Source organism: Melospiza melodia, chromosome 2, assembly GCF_035770615.1.
Source record: "Melospiza melodia melodia isolate bMelMel2 chromosome 2, bMelMel2.pri, whole genome shotgun sequence".
Classification (NCBI taxonomy): domain Eukaryota; kingdom Metazoa; phylum Chordata; class Aves; order Passeriformes; family Passerellidae; genus Melospiza; species Melospiza melodia.
The window spans coordinates 26,669,720-26,687,569 of NC_086195.1; the positions used below are offsets into that span (position 1 = coordinate 26,669,720).

At 35.5% G+C, this 17,850-nt stretch overlaps 1 protein-coding gene across 2 annotated transcripts in view; it reads right to left on the bottom strand.

Annotated features, from left to right (window-relative positions):
• The window catches only part of CBLB (Cbl proto-oncogene B), a 128,154-nt gene that overhangs the window by 24,838 nt on the left and 85,466 nt on the right, over window positions 1-17,850 (bottom strand). For both annotated transcript variants that reach the window (XM_063148179.1, XM_063148180.1), the window contains exons 8-11: window positions 16,253-16,340; window positions 13,793-13,924; window positions 9,887-10,090; window positions 2,121-2,306 (exon numbers count right to left, since the gene is read on the bottom strand). In XM_063148179.1, the coding sequence (XP_063004249.1) occupies window positions 2,121-2,306; window positions 9,887-10,090; window positions 13,793-13,924; window positions 16,253-16,340 (610 nt within the window). The remainder of the gene's footprint in view (window positions 1-2,120; window positions 2,307-9,886; window positions 10,091-13,792; window positions 13,925-16,252; window positions 16,341-17,850) is intronic.

Here is a 17,850-nt window from a genome sequence, read left to right on the forward strand (position 1 = left end):
CAAATGAGCACAAAAAGCAATGATTAGAGAGCAAGGGGAAGAAGAAAGAATTGTTTCATTTTAAATTATATACCTAGGGATGACTCCAGTCTTTACATGCGCTGTGTTAGAGTGCCAAATCTGTTTGAATTGCAGTTCAGTTTTTCAGGAAGCAGCCCAATTAGTTTGTAGTTTTACTTGCAATTAGCTTATCTCCAAGCAACATTTGTAAGAATACTTGGTTTCTAAGAGTTGAATTATATCATAAATGGTTAAATGTGGTCTAAAATTATGTATGCTAATACTGAAAAGCTGAAACTCAGGTTATCAGGAAAAAAACCTCATAGCTGCACAAATCTGAGCACAAATCTGACAAAACCAAAACATTTTCATTATGACTGAATTACAAATGGCAATTTACAAAGTAATAGTTGGGCCAGGTCTTTACAAAGGTTTTATCTACAGCTACCATAAGAAATCCAGGGAAGATTATTTTCCTGGGAATGTATAATTTTCTTGGACTTTGGTAAGCCTGCATATTATTACCACTTAAAGAAATGGAGGTCACTGAACTTTTTAGTAAGAACAGCATTTGCTATCACTTCATTGGCTAGCCCAGCACTATTCTTCAAGCAGCACCTCAACACGTGACTTGAATTGAAAATAAAGTTATTCTACCTACAGGCTTATGTATATTAAAAGGAAGTAAACTAAATAAAGAACTGTTTAATTCACTTGCTAGTCAAGTAAAATAGTTATTTTCACTGTTAACACAGGAAAAAATTACCCTGATCTAGATTTTTTGTTATACCTTATAGTTATAAATTCTAGTATTTAACTTGAACAAAATAGAAAAGTTGTGGGGTTTTTTTTTCCTGAAGGAGTAGTTTTGGCAGGACTAAATGATCTTTTTTCTCTTAAATATAAAATCTTTTAATGTATGAGATTATTCTTTGTTGCCCCTATCCTGTTTCCCTTGTACCCCACAATTTTTTTTCTAGGAAAAGTTTCATGTAAAAAAAGCATTTTCAAAGCTTTTTCAAATTTCAAAGCAGCATCAATGCTCTTCCCGGTTTAATTTCTTTTATAAACCAAGAACCCTGCAAAAAACCCCTATTATAGAGCTAGTTTTTAATGGATGTGGGATATGTTTGGTGTATATCCTCAATATGTTATAACTCCTTTGCATAATATAAGAAGTTAAGAAAGAAGATTAAAGAAAGTATTCAAACTTCCATCTTTTCTTCTAAATTGCAAGCCACTAAAATCTTAAAAAGATATTTTCAACCTTAAAGTAAAAACCTGACAAAAGAAGCAAGCTACTTCAAACTGGATTATTATGAGTACATGTGTTTCAAGTCATGTCCTGAACTTGAATTTGAATTAATCATATAAAAATGAAACAATTTAATTCACTCGCTCTATACAGCAATTATAATAAAACAATCAACTTGTTACAGAGAGTAGCAAACAGTATTTGTTGTTGTTCATGCTTATCCACTCAAAAAATCATTGAATCTTTAGTATCACTAGTTTTACAAAACACGGCATACAGGCTTATTGGCTATAGAGCCATTATTATCTCCCTTGAAATTTGAGTCCTATTATATGCCATTTAAGGTTTTGAAAGCAGTGCATCTGCACATATTTTTCTTGTAAGGACACTGTGGAAATTGAACATAAATCATCATGAAAGGAAAACATATAATTTTAATGAGATAATGACCTTTAAATCTATTTTCAGGAAAGTTTAGCTTCTATTTATTTTCATTAATCAGAGTTTGTTACAGAACTGATCCATTACTGTAACATCTTTCAAATTCTGACCATAACCAAGTACAATATAATCATCAGACAAATTGAAGTCATTTTTGACCAATACATGCAGCCAGAAATATTTAACTACATAAGGTATTATGGAAAAACAAGACTTCATTAATATGGATCTAATCTAAAGTTTCTTTAAACTAGAAGAAATTAAAGTTCTTTTGGGCAGAGCAAAATCCTGAAAAAAAGCAATATCCATGGAAAGGTTTGAAACAGTCCACTATACAAAACAAACAAGAAGCTCACCTTGGAAAAAAGCAAATGCAAAATATAAGCATTCTTATATCCAGAAATAAAGGTGCAGTAATAATTACCTTGGGTGACCCGGTTGGGCTGGCACACGGTGACCGTGCTACTCCCTTCTGAATCAGATCCAGACGGGGAGGGACAGGAGGAAGACTAAGATGAGGGATTTGCAGGGGGTCTGGAAGTGGTTTTCTTCGTTGTGCAAGAGGGGAAGATCCTGGGGAAGTCACTGGTGAATTCTGCCTGTCATTGCACTTCAGGAGAGAAAAAATAAAATTATCTTTTACCTGATGATCAAGTGTACAACTTCCATTCCCCAACTAAAACATTTGATACTTCTCAGATACTTACTAAGAGTCAATTATAATAGTCATTTTTCATAATGGACATCTGGACAGTAGAGCTCATCTTATAGTTACTGAAAAAGAAGTCTACAAGTCATTCTATCTCAAAATTAAGACCCATGTTAACTTGTGGTGAAAATAAAAGGATATATATTCCAGTAATTTATATAAAAACCTAACAATAACTGCCAAACGTAAGGGAAAAAAAATCATAAATTCTATCATAGCACTGCTACCCTTGTTGACTTTTTTATTAATAGAGAGTACTCAATCTAAATTTCTACAAATTACTCTGAAAAGCTGGACATCCATTATATTGCCTGCTACTACCTACTGCCCATTTCAAATCATCCTTCCATACAAAACAGAATGTAGGTCTTCTGAAAATTTACCAATCAAAGTCACCAGCAAGATATCAGGGAAAGAAGCAAAATCAACAAAAAAAAAAAGAAGGGATTATAAAAATAATTTTAGAACAATTTAATCACTTAAGCAAATACTGAACTAACAATACAAACATTTAACTTCCCTCTCCAGGGACAAATTATGATTACTCTTTTCCTTGACCTGTCCTTTCAAATTCATCCCAATAGGACTCCACCCAATTTTGCAACTCGTCCCTACCCCTCATCTGGCTCAGTTCTAACAAACAGAGCTCAGGTGTTTGTTCAAGTTATTTCCATGAACTCACTGAATGTCTGTGCTGTTCTGTGCTTTCCCCAGGAGTAGACACAAGTAGCAGGAGGACATTCCCACCAATGATCAGCTAGTAATGATCAGACCTAGTACACTGAGGCATCCCACTGTTCTCAAATCACAGCTTGCCTACAGAGGCAAACAAACCACCCATCTTTGGCCTAAACCCCTTGGATAAACTTCCCCCTCTCTTCATAAGCTTTTTCTCATGAATGCTGAACATCTCACAGTGATAACTGGGAGGAGAGTAGAAAGTTCTTTAACAAGAAAACAAATAAGCAACACTACCTTTCTTTACACGCAATCATTATGTTAAGAAACCGGACGCTTCATAAATTCAAAAGCAGAGTGAGGAGAAGGATCTAGAGCACGGATCCTTATCAATGCTCTGTACTACAGCTTAGTCAGCTTAGTTTAATATCCTGTTCTATACAACAGGGATTGCTACCACATTTCCTTCAAAAATAGAAGCCACCACAGTATTATTGTCAACAGTGCACAAAAAAGCAGGAGAGGAGTGAGAAGATGTTGAAAGCTACAAGGGTGATGTGCAACTCCATCATCAGGATGATTTTTTTTGGTTGTTCTTTAGAGTCTTCCCCACTTCATTGACATGTGCAAGCTCAATGTCACAATAAACATTCAAATTCAAGAGACAGAGCAGTTTAAAATTTGTGGTTTTCATGGCTACCAGAAGTTTCTCAGTTTCTCCCTTCAATGAAGAGGGCTCAATATTCATATTAAATGCTTTGAATAGTCTTTAAATTTTCTTTGTTTCCTTTAACTGGTGAATGACTCTGTCCTTGACGAGAAGACCACAAAGATAAGCACATAAATTACAAAGCATTTAGCGTCTCAACATTAAGGAATGCTGAATAACTAAGCAAGATATGTATCTTGTAAGCATGCCTGAGCAACTGTAATTATAGAATTACTATAAACTGAATGTCAATTCATTTTCCTTATCAGAAGGCATCTATCAGTTAAACAGCATAATAAACACTGTATCATTTAACAGCATTAGTTTTCAAAGTTTAGTTACAACTCCATAAAGCATTCCTGAAAGCCAAGAACTATGCAATACAGTATACTCAAAGGATTGACTTCAGCAGACACAAAATGAATTTGCTTCCCAAATTATCTGAAATAGAACCAAATAAGCAGGTCACACCTCCAAAAAGATTCAATTATTTGAAATAAATGAGAGTGATATAGTTAAGTCTCAGCATTTAATGGTATTGCACAACAATGCATTTCAGCCAGCAGGAATTGTTCCAGAAGAGCAATCATATATGTGATAGGAGTAGGAAACAAAGAGTAAGAAATATAGGAAATACTAAAAACCAATTATTGGACAGGAAACATTTGTACGGAATTTAGGATGTTCTAATTGTTGCATCATCAAACTAATTAACACAATTTCCTGAGAGAGCAACCTGAGAGTCTCAAATGGGAGACTGCCCGGAATTGTACAAATTCCAGCTAAGCGAACAGCACTGTTGTGATGTCATTTTAAGAACACCCCTGTTTCTATCTGGCAAACTTCTCTTACACAGTTCTGCTCTAAAAAAATCATTTGGCTAAATGATGCCCTCTTCCCTCAGCGTGCTCACTGGTTCCATCCATGTCAGACTTCTTTTCTCCTGCTGCAACAACAGTCTAGCTTTTGCAGAGACAAAAATCATAGCATATTCACATTTAAAACCCATTCATTTAAAAGTTCAAGATACTTAAACCCTGACATGCTTTTAAACCCAATGAAGCATGTGATAAACTTCTAGTTCCATATATTAGCTTGGTATTTGGCTACCTCTATGACATTCCACAGACAGTAAACCACAACTAACAAAATGAAATGGAAAATTTTCAAAGTGTGTGAGAGGACTTGAATTTAGGTTTATATCCATGCCTTGTTATGTCTTATTTCAAAATAGCAAAATAATTTTTCGGTCCCCTGGACTACTACGCTATAGTACAGCCACAATGCCAACAGAACATACTGTGACCCCCACAGATGTCAAAAAGGGAATTGATTATGGCCAACAAGTTAAAGAGTAACTTATCAGGCACAATTAAAAAAAAAGTTAAATAGCAGCAAGCAAAAGTAGCTTTTCTCCCCCTACAGGGAAGCTTAATCTGTATCACCACTTGGTGCTGAAGTAAGAGCAAAAGCTTTGCTGGGACAAATAATTCTTTGTTGGATCCACCGATACTAAAAATAAAACAAAACCAAATATTCCACAGCAGCAAACAGGTTTTCCTTGGCATTCAGTATCAGATCTCCAAAATATTCCCAATAAGAAAATGCCATATTTTTCAGTCCACCCCCATCCAACCTGTCCAGCTGCATCATTTGATGAGTGACAGCTAGGCCAACAAGATGGCTGTATCTCAGGTGGATACCAAGGCATTACCAGACACACTAATATCTACTCTTTTTGGCACTCTACTCTCCTAAAATTCCCGTTTGTCACCTACTGGAGGTTTTTGTATGTTTTCTATATCCTGGGAAAAAACGGGCAATGCGAGAGAGCAGTGACAAAAAGCTAAAACAAGCAAGTGATTAAGACACAAACTAGCTCAAATGAACTGGCAGTGACAGAAGACAGACCTTCAGTGTACAAAGGGGCTCTGCTGCACCACACAGAGACCTGTGCAATAAAGATGTAATTAAGGAGAAGAACACAGACTCCTTTGTAACAACATGGACTTCATCTGGTTGGCGTGACTGCTGCCAAGGGAAAAGCAGCTGTGACTTACTTTGCAGTTGTACTGCAGAAGGGACCACACTTGTGTTTTTCCATCAGACGTATTTGTTACTGGGATACACTGGTATCAGTTTGCCCCTAGCAGTTGTGAATTCAAGAAAAATCCTGCTTCCAACACTGATTACAATTTCCAGTCAATTTTTTTTCTGATGGAGATATTAACAGCCAAGCTATTCAATCAAGAGTTTTCAAATACCTTTATGCCAGATAGGTGCATATGAAAAGCATTCTCAACATAAATCCCAATGATTGATTCATTGAGGAATACTACCCTGCCTGTTAATGTCCTTGGAGCAAACTCAAACTGCATGAGACATCTAAGAGGATCCCAGCGGATCTACACCAGAAGTAGTTCTCTGAAGTTTCTTTATTTATAATCAGGTGAGAGTAACTCACATATTTGTTATTTCTTGTTAAGATAAGCTGTGACCTAGGAAGAGCTGTATTATCTCAGCTTAAAACCTTAAATGAGGATATAAATTTACATCACTTAACACTGATGACTGTAAACATGTTTTTAAATCAAGAGATTTATTCCCTTTATCTTTGTTGGCCCAGGAAAATGCATGTGAAGGAGGGAGAGGCAGTGAGGTCTCAGAGTCAGCAGCACACTGCCAAGGGAATCCATAATTAGGGGAGGCACACTGCCTCCCAGCATTTATACTCTGCAAACACTAGTAAGTAATCAGTTAAGTAAGTCACTCCTGTTAAGTGACATGATCTTAACACATTCCACCAAACAGGTGTACCATTACATAGGAAGTGATATGTATATATCAGTCCAGGTACTGCTGAAGGAATATATGGATATGTATTTCAAGTCTTATTTTACATATTTTTATATTTTATACAATGAAATTAATAACATAATTACTATGTAATACATGCCTTCTTCCATTACCAGAAGAAAGTAGACTTAATAATATGGAAATGAATGAAAACAGCCTCTTCCCATTTATTGAGAGCCAAGGTCTTTTGCCGTGATTTACCAAATTTGACCTAACTCACCTACTGGAAGAAGCCTAGTCATGGCAATCTGTCTTTCAGCCTTGACAATTTGCTATCATTATTTTAAAGTGCAGTGTGGATCAGTCAAACAGTCAGGGTTTTGCACATTCAGATATCTAGGAAATTAATTTCAGAGAAGACAGTAACATCCCAGATGGGGTAACTTCATCTCCTTTTAGATGGAACTGTTTATAAACAATGTTAATTCACTTTAAGGTACTGAAAACCTTGCAGTCTCCTATACTGGTAGAGCCCTCCTCTGTGTTTTCATGGGATATTATTTGGATCAAAAAATTACCTTAAACAGTTATGAATTCAAAATTATTTGCTCTTAGCAAGAACTCCTGCATTATCCATTTTCCTTATTTTCTTTCTTTGTTTTTAAAAGAAATCAAATTATGCTTTGTTCTGATAAAAATGACAGAGAACTCTTCATTTATTAGGACAATTAAACATTAAACATTATAGAATAACTAACATGCTCTACTAGACACTCAAATGCCCTCTTTAAAAATTAAAAAAAAAAATTTTCAATATTTACCTGAGCCTGTAATCTCCATTTTTATTAATGTGCATTTCATAATGTTGTGCTTTGCTAGAACAAAAGCTGAGAAGAGGAACATTTTGGGCAATAACTGCATTAGCTAATCTGATACCATGGGGCTGAAATTTCTCGGTGAGGAAACAATTAACAGAGGCTTTTGGCACCACTCCTCCTCTTTCTTTCATTAAGAAATATCTGAAGACAATTTGGAAATAAAAAAATAAGCTGATTGATGAGGCAGATAAACAGCCTAACTGCAGCAGATTTCTCCAAAGCCTCTGTTGGAGTTGATCTGCTGCTACTGCTGACTCACACACAACACCGAACCAGAACTATTCATTTTTCCTAATGTGTATCCGCTTACTAATTCCTTTAAGGAATTCCTTTAAGAAGCTTCATGATTATTTTTTTTCCGAAAGCCGTTTCAAGTCTGAGATCTTTCAGAGACTTCCGACACCTCTTAGGAGTTTCGGAGTACAGTTCAGGGGTAGGAGTGATAAACTGCAGAAATGGTATTTTTCTGTTATCTGAGTATTTCCACAATGCATTGTGAAGCCCTACAGTCACTTTCATCAGAGCTCCATGTCTCTGAAACTCTTCTCTTCTAATGAGTTTCACAGCCCAGCTCACTACTAGCCAGAATTTTCTTAGAATGGTCAGCCAGGTGATTTGACACAAATATAGCCCATTTGATTTTCAAGGATTAACAGATTTATGTTGAGAAATCTTACCACAGTCCATGCAATGAACTAAGAATTGAAATATTTGTTCACTGAGACTACAAAGCTACAGCAGTGCCAGCAGGTTGGCTGCAAGAGCTAAATTATTATCTTTGCCACCTAAATTCCATAATTTAAAAAAACTTTGTTACTACAACACCATCGTTATGCAGCACCCTGTTCATATGAACAGCGTTAAGGACAAACAAAAGCAAATTTCACAAAGAGTAAAGTTCTACATAATGTCACTGAGAAAAATATAATTTCTTTAAGCAGGTTCCAAAGATACACTGATTAGCAGGAAAAATAAATAATAGTTAAAGAAATAGGCAAGTCTGATGAAGACATTGCTAACAAAAAGTATATATAAACAATGCCATGTTACACACAGGTGGTATGATTAAGACCATCACTGCAAAATCAATGGTAACAATTTTAAGAAAACAGCAGCTAAAAATCACCAAATGACACAATAATTCAACAATTTCAAATAAACTTCAAGAGGGTGGCAGAGTGAAGATTTCTTTCATTGAACAATGAAATCAATGAAAAAACATAGCAAGACCCAAAAGCACTCAAGCACTTGGTGGATACCTAAAAGAAGACATCTTATAGTAAACCTATTGTTCCTTCTTTTGATAAAGGCAGAATGCGTTTTTGCCTTATCATGGAAGTGATAGCGTTATAAAAGCCCATCAATTCAAGGCTATCTCAGAGAGGTCATGCTGCAGACTGCAATTTAAGTCCAGGCAGGAAGGATAAACTGTTCCCAAGGGTAGAGCATGTTGTATTACATACACAACACAAGAATGATTCATAAGCCTTAAGAGGTTAGGAAGGATATCAGAAGCATGTATATTAACTGGCAGATATTCTCAGATATGAGGGTAAAGAATACTTTTTTTTTTAACAAATACAATGATAAGGAAATGGAAAAGTAAGATGATACAAAATTAATTCCAAGACAACAATTCAATCTAGATGACCTTAGTATAAGGAAAAATCTAGTAAATGCTCTGTCAAAATCAGTGTCACATAGCTTCTGACAATATCTATTCCAGGCTAAAATAGAGTAGTAAAAACTACCACCATAAAATAAACTTCTGTCAATGATAGTGCTTATTTATCTGTAATAAAATCTCCTGCAAAAAAGATCTCAGAATTTAACACAGAGCCCTTTCAGCACAAAAAACATTCCAAAACACACAGTCACTATGGATAATCTCAAAAATACTCTTCCCAGTAAAGAGTACTTAATACTAAAAATTACAGAAAAAAAAATCACAGACAACTCACATGAAACTTAAAGCTACTTGTGTGCAGTATGAATTAGCTGTCGAGTTCACTTTTATAAATAATACTGGAAATTGTTTAGAAATTCAACTTTAATCCTAAAACATTCTATGCATGTGTACACACATGTGCAGAAAACAAATGCATATAGGAAATTTTTTGTTCTTTACAAATAAAAGCTCAGGGAATTGTCCATACAGCATAGTTTGGATGAGAGTTTCAGCTGGTGCAAACTCACGCTTTGCCCATTATAAACGAAGTTATCTTAGTTCACGTCAGGTGAGAATCTGGAATTTTTTTTTAATGCATTTGTATTGACACATTTTGTTTTTTCAAACCCAACAACTGTTCAGTGAGATGCTGTGAGCTAGAGCATGAAGTGCAACCTGTCCCTGTTTAAAGTTACAGGCATTTGTTTACAAATGTCTGGGTTTAGCTGCTGTGCAGAGTTTGAGAAGTTACCTTTCGGACCGAAGCCAAACGATTCATCATTAGAGACTCTTCTCTATCATCATCATCATCCAAGTCCAACATGGGCATACTGAAGCTATCCATAATACTGCAGCACCTGGAATTCTCATCCCTGGGATCAAAAGGATCCACAATGATTGGCTCAGTCCCTTTGATTTCACAGCGGCAGAAAGGGCAGCCTTGGCCATCTGATTCCTACAGTAAGACAAAAACGTAGATAAATTAAAAAAAAAAAAAGAAACAAAACTAGCAATAATTTTAAAAGTAGAACTTCTACCTTTTACACAGAAACATCCTCAAGCAGTCTCTAAAAGCTTGTAAAGAAGGACTGGAGTAAACAGGAAACAGATTAACAAATATTTAACTACAGTAAATCTTAAAATGACTGCACATTTAAAGCTTTCTCTCTTCAATAGACTAAGCTTCACTTAAAAATGACTAATCAAAATGTAACTATTATCTCCACAAAGCACTAAATCAGTCTTAATCTTACAGGTCAGGAAGTAACATGTTTTCTTTCAGGCATACATTTTGCTATTTCTTCAAGAGAAAGAAGATGAGGTGTGTAGACAGAGATAATGCATTTTATTATATACCTTTTATATTAACCATAAAGTATTTCTTTTTCATTTAATGTTAGGAAATGCAGGCAAGCTTTATGGCATGCAGCTCTTCTTGGAAAAAACATATTCAGTCCATCACAGCTGCAGCATTGCCAGTATTCAGAGCATCTAAAGCTACAAACAGTTTTCTTCACATTTAGATAAAAAATCAGAACTTAACTACATTTTCAATAAATTATATAAAACATGCAATTATTTTCACATATTATCAGAAAAAAGAACTACTTGAATTTTAATTTTAAAGCGGTATGTGTTCAATAATTTTCAAGCAGCCATATTCAATTCCTTTTACTTATTTCAGAACCGTATTTTTTCTCATAAAAAATAAACAAAAAGCCTTGAGATCCAGATTATTAATGAGCAAAAATCAGAGAAATCTTTCAAGGACTTATAGAAATATTTCCATCAAGAAGCAAAACATAGATTTGAATTATAAAAAAAAAAACAAAAAAACAAACCCACCACCAAACAAATAAAACCACAAACAAAACCACACCCAGAAGAACCATGAATCTTTGAAAGTTCAAGATAATTCAAAGCGAAATCAGAAATAACATGGTGTTGTATTTGCAGTCAGGTAGACAGACAGCTAAAGAGATATGAACACCAAAATTTAATTCTAAAAAACCTACTTATACTGAAATATAACCAAGCAAGCACTGGCTTTTGATTTCTCAGATGCAAAAACAACATTAACTTTTTTCTAGCATTATTTTTATCTTGACACTTGGCAGTCTTACTAAACTGACAAATGATTTTACAGTTTTTGGATGAGCTATATCACAAGGTCAGATAAGCGTAAATTATTGTCTCCTGACATCACTCGCAGGATTAGCACTGGATTTGGATTTTGTATGGAAAGACACATCTACTCTACTTTCAGCACCATAAGTACACTAACTAGTCAACTTCAGTACCTCAAAAAACATCTTCAAATTATATAGTCCTACTGAAGTAGTCACAGGCAAGTGAACAGATGTCCTCCCTCACTCTACACAACTCCTTAGAGCTTCATTTTCTAAAAAAAAAAACCTTATCAATGAGGCACAGAGCTTTTAGTTTTCAAGGCTTCCTTGTACCTGTGTTCTGCACTAGCAGTTTCCATCCTTTCTTTGGAAAAGCCTTAGTAACCAAACACATTATCAGACTCGTATTCAGCAGTATGACTGTATATATATGAGATGTCTATATTAATACACACACCTGCTCATGCCCTCAGAAAGGTTATTTAGAACCTTATTATTAACCTTACAATACAGTCTATATGCCCATATGCTTTTAGAAAACATATACTTTTCAGACAATAGATTTCTGTGGTATAAAATGACATTTTACTTCTGTTGTGTAATGCAAAAAGGAAACAAGTAAACCAAGTCTTATTTGAGAGACTGAGCCCCATAAAGGTGAACAGGTCAATCATCCTTAGTATTCTATGCAGATCAGATGCTGCTTACTCAGTTTTTTTCTGCTCAGTGAAAACATCTGTATTACATCTCTTGAGGGATGCTTAACGAGCCATTATGCTGCCAATTAAACAACCCACCAGAAGCTCACAACAGCTGATGCTGTTACAGTGTAATACCTCTTCATTGCCTCACTAATACAAAAGTTAAATTTGTAATGAAGTCTGAAATGTACCTGACCAATTACAGCTGGTAGCTATGTTCTGATGAAACCTGGTGCATTCAAACATGTCAGTCTTCTGGGCCTAAAATGCCTTGCCATTGTCTTCCCGAATTCCTGTTCCATAGCCAAGCACTGGAGACCTCAGCTTCTCAAGTGTCCAGAATCAGAGCACATTCACTGCCCTAAGACTGCAACATGCTCCCACCACACCACCCAACAATTAGAAACACAACAACTACAGTCCTTCTGCTTAGCCCTGTCAGCTCAGCCAAAAAACAAATGAACAAGCAAACAAAACCAACAAAACTACACACCTCGGAATTTTTCAGAGTTTTTTAAGTCAATGATTTATGTGGACAGACCTCTAAGTCTGTCATTCAGAATGAAACCTGAAAGAATAGAGAAAGGGTACTCCTGAAATGAGAAACATTGTTCCAGCTGAGCAGCTGCTTAGTAGTGAAATAAATATCCTTTTGTGGTTATACCTCTAATGGAATTTCCTATGAATTTCTGACCTATGGCCAATTTGAAAGATTTGTGTTTGGAACATCAAACTCAAATTTCACCAAGAACACAAAATTGGAAACTGAGAGTACTTCATTTTCAAGAAACCTTTATTGCTAATGGAAGAAAAACTCAAATTATACTTCTGATATATTGTGTTGGTTTGCCACTGAGGCTTTCTTAATTAGGTAGAAAATGTCCTAATTAGAAAAGGAAAATTATAGTACTTGAAGACATGCCACAAATGTAAGAGTGAAAACACATTGATGGAGGATGAACTAATTTAAAAACAGGTCCAAAATGGACTAGACTCAAGGATTCTTTTTACTCTTCTCACTACATTTGTAAGCAAAGACTGATTATTAAGCGTGGAACAAAGTCCTCTCTGAGAAGTGGATACTTACTTGTCCCCATAAAATATAGATACGAAAGAAGGGGCAGGGATGATGCACACTGTAAAGAGGAATGACCTCAGCTTTAGACATTGTTTTTTAGGTCAACTGCCCTGAACTAAGGGTGCCCATTCTCCCTTTTCCCACAGACTGGTGGATCCATGAACAAGATGGACAAAACATACCAACCTGGGTCACCAGGAAATCTCAGAGTTTTTTTGGATGTTCTATAAATGACTTTGAGAGAAGGGAGTTTCCCCTCCATTCAATCTCTTAGTCCAACAACTATCTAAAGCCATCTAGGTGTTTCAGTGCTTTGCATGCTACTAATGTGAAACACAGGCATCCTAAAAGCTTAATTTTCCACAGGTCAGTTCATGACCTCCACTACTGAGTGGATCCTTCTCTCACCAAAGACATCCCTTCTCCTTATAAAATGCTGTCTAGTCAGTTATCCATTCCCAGACTGAATTGGCACCAAATACCCAGCTTCTACTGTCTGAGTAGGTGCTGGACTCAGGAAATAGTTTCCACTCAGCAGCAGTCAGCAAATGGCCTTGGCAAGACTATGAGTCCAGACTGCAAAGACTCCTGGAGCTTTATTTTTCACAGAGTTCTGGTTTGAAAAATTAGGACGTTTATCATTTTAAATATATACATCCTTGCACATGGAAAAGTAAACATATACCACATTGTAAACACAAAGGTAACAGAAATCCATTCCCTCCCCACCAGCTAAACTGTGACAGTACCTGCCAGGCTGTAAGACAAGAAGTGCACATAAGGTGTCCACAAGGCTCTATCTTCACGTCCTTGTCATTCTCTGCACAGATTTTACACAGCTGAAAAGTGGAACCCATTTCACAGTACAATTCATACTGCTCCTGTAATAAAAGAAAGTCAAACAATTATTTCTTTCCAATGATTTGTTCACAAAGAATATACTTCTCCAAATGCCCTGTTTTCCAATCTGCTTTACTCATTAATCAAGGAAGCTCTTGCTACTGATCTGTCTAAAAGCCACACTAAGGTTACTGAAACAGCTTACATTTTTGCTTCTTCCAAACTGTGATATACTACAATACATACCAAAATGTGTTAAAAATATCTGTGCCTATTAGATTTTGTACAGACTTGTTATATGTGGCTGCTATGCAAGGCACAAATCCTACTTTTCTTTGGTTGCAGATAAAAGGAAGGAAATGAACATATTAAGTGAAACATTAAGTGAAGAAAGGGAACAAAACTGGGATTTTAATTTCTAGGTATGAATTTAGGGGTAAGAAGATTATTGGATTGAAAATGGACAAGCAAGAGGGCTTTTTTACCTATAGGAAAGATGTCGTATAGCAGTATGTTAAAGTACACAATCCTTGTAAAGGAAGTATGGCAAGAACACTCTGCAGGATAACTTGGCAACAGTCATGCACAGATTATTCAGTACTTCACATCCTTACAAGACTGACAGGAAGGTAGAACACCACCATTAGAAGGAATAAATAATAGACAAAACTCAAGTCCAGGACAGTGTTCTAGAAATAGTTATTGTTGGGTAACTGACAGTTAAATGCATTTGGATTGAAATAAGCTTTTTTAACCTTGAAAAACCAAATTTTGAAAGCCTAAAGTAAGTACAATCCAGATCACGGGAAAATAAGTAGCTACTGCTAAGTGAAGTGAGGGGACATGAGGCTAAGAAAAAGACAAAACAAAAGAGAGAGCTTGTATCTGCAGCTGTATTCAGTGTACTAAAGATGCTTATGGTGGAGCTCTAGCAAGGAATCCATCTGCAGCAATCTAGCCCTGCAGCCACTTTCATACCATCTCTTCATCATTCAGCAAGGTATACTGACAACTTTAAACCTCTTCAGTTATATATTATTTAAGGCAGACTCCATAATTCAGACTCTTTTGAATTACCATCAGAATTAGCTAATAATGTCCTCATAAATACATGTGCAGAAATAACTTGATTCATTCAGTGGATTCAAAATAAAATATGATTAGCTTGTGAAGAACAAGGTAGTCATTGACTATGTGCTGCTTCTTATTTCTTGGAGAAAAACCGAAGATATGGGCTGAAGCATTACTCTGCACTCCACAAATACCTGGTAAATCTCCATTACTCTTTCATTATTATCTTAAGACTAGGAGGGAAAAGATGGATGTCAGAGAAGTGGAAGTATTCAGGTTGTCTCCAGGCAATTGTTTTTAGGAATTCTCTTACTTACAAAACAGACATATTTGTAATGCTATTTCTGATATTATCAGTAAAGAATAGCAAAGAATCGTATATAATAGTAAAGAATACTTATTTTCTAAAATACTTCTGGAGTGGAATGCACATAGAGCACCCAGAAGTACAGAAGATTCAGCAGGTCATCCAGTTTGATTTGAAGAAACAGAAGACCATCTGGAACAGCAGCGCTTGTATCAAGGCTTTCTTTGAACATATCCCCGAGTCTTCCAGATGTTTTCATCAGGTAAAATGTTCTACACAGCATTCCTTAACCTTCTAGTGTTAATTTCAGCACCATTTTTAATCAAGTATTTGTCTTGGGGTGTTACTTCCTCCTACTTGACTATCAAATATCTGCAGAATTAATCACATCATCGCTTAACAAGACGATAAACACAACTACATGTTCTAATTTTCTGTGCAATTCTTTGCAAAGTGACTCTGTTGAGGCATTTACTTACTTATGCTGTTTTCCCTGATCTCTCTTTCAATTTGCACCATAGACAAAGAAGAAAGGAGATAACTGGATACCCTGGAACTGGTATTTTTGTGATGTATGAACTTTTCCTCCTGGACTTGCTAACCAACTATATCATTCCTATTCAGGCTTCAAAACTATTATTTGATCCTCATTTTGTTTCTGTATTCCCCTTTGTTATTAGCAAGGAAAAAACGAGCTACATAAATCTGTTACATAAATATCAGAAAAACCTTTAGTAGCTATTTGAAACACTTCTCACTTGGAAAAGGCTCACAATAAACAAAACATTCCAAGATTGGCCATCTGCATCACCATCCACTCTACAGTTTAAAGGATTATTATCCTGTTCCTCCCCTAAGCCCTTCTATCAACAGCATATTTTCTCTCTGATGAACTTATTACTCACATTTTAATAAAAGCTTATTATTACTGCTAGATGAGATACTAAGGGAAGTGAAGATTACAAAGTAACTCAAAACTCTGCCAACATACCTGTGTGACTTTTATGTGATCATGTGGTGTGGGCTCACATAATCCTGTCAAATCAGGATTATAACTTCGTCCATCAGGGAACAGATAGCTGCGTCACAAGAAGATTGTTATAAATATGCACATTTCTTTTGCTTTATTAGCTAAATCATACTTACAAAACTTCAAGGGGGCAGAATAAGTTACAGTAGGCATTAACTAAAATAAATCATCTTTCCATAGCCATCTATTTTATCTTTTGAGTGCAACTGAACTGCTACATATTCATTTTGACACATGCTCAAGCATATTTATAAAAGCAGAGGAAAGATTTTGACATCACTTGGATAGCTACCACTAGCATGCATCTGAGCTTTGATTAGCAGATAACCTTCTAGAGGTAGCCCAAAAGAGTATTATTTCAGATCCATGTTTCACAGTGAACTCATCCTTCCTAGTGGTTTCCCACTGGGAGCATCATGCTCAGGACTCTTTTGACTCTTTCAAGTAAAGCTGCAGAAAAGAAGGTAACACATTGTGTGTATCTGTATTTTGATATATATATAATATTATATATTTTACAATAATATATATGTACATATCTCTGTATATTATGACAAGAATCTACACTGAGAACTTCTGATGCACACTGGACATTAGGCAAGAACCACTGGGAACATTTCAATTGTGTGGGAAATTAACAACAGGTTAAATGATATTACAGCAACCCTAAGATGTTCTGTATTCAGGTTTATTTTACCTATAACTCAGAAAAGGTCATATATTTTTAAGTCACATTATGAAAAAGTTATAAGGTACAAAAATATCACGCAGCATAAAATATTCTCAGCTCCAGCTTTTGTTTGCTTAGTTTTTGTCAGAGAGAAACACTACCAATATAAGTGTGTTTTTATTACAGGTATGAAATCATCACACCTGAAAAAAAATACTAGACTGTGTAGGACTGAGAAAAATTATGACACTGCAAAAGATTTATCAATCTTTTTTTTTCTTTTGGGGATTGATCAATTGCCTTTCCTTTTTCTTTCACATTATATATATTTATATTGGCTATACAAAAACATGTATTCCAGTGAAAAGATTCTGACACCAAATATTTTTCTGTTACTTCAGCCAACCTAGCAAAAATGTACTACTTCTCCCTATAAACTTACATTCTCTAATAATTATAAATCTTTTCAGTAAACTATTAGAATGTGGAAAATGTTCTGGCTGCACAATATATAAAAAAGCAATTACATGGCTTTCAAATAATTGTCCACATTTGGACACATGAGTAACTGGAAGTAGTAACTGTTCAATAAGCTTAAGTGCATTTGGGACTCTTGGGGGGCTGTGGGGGGAAGGAGGGATCAATGCAACAGCTGTCTCATTTTAATTTCTCAAGGAATTTATTTGCTACGAGATATGACTTTGGTTAACTTTCAGTAACCCTGGTTAATGGAATTAACTAGAAACAAGCATTTTTTAAATGAATTAAATAAATGGTCCTTAAACTCTGAAAGAATGCTAAGCACCATATGCAGTTTCTCTGTTTTAAACATCTTTAACTACCCATATAAGAATAGAGGGAACAAGCAGATGAGGATTTCACAGCCATG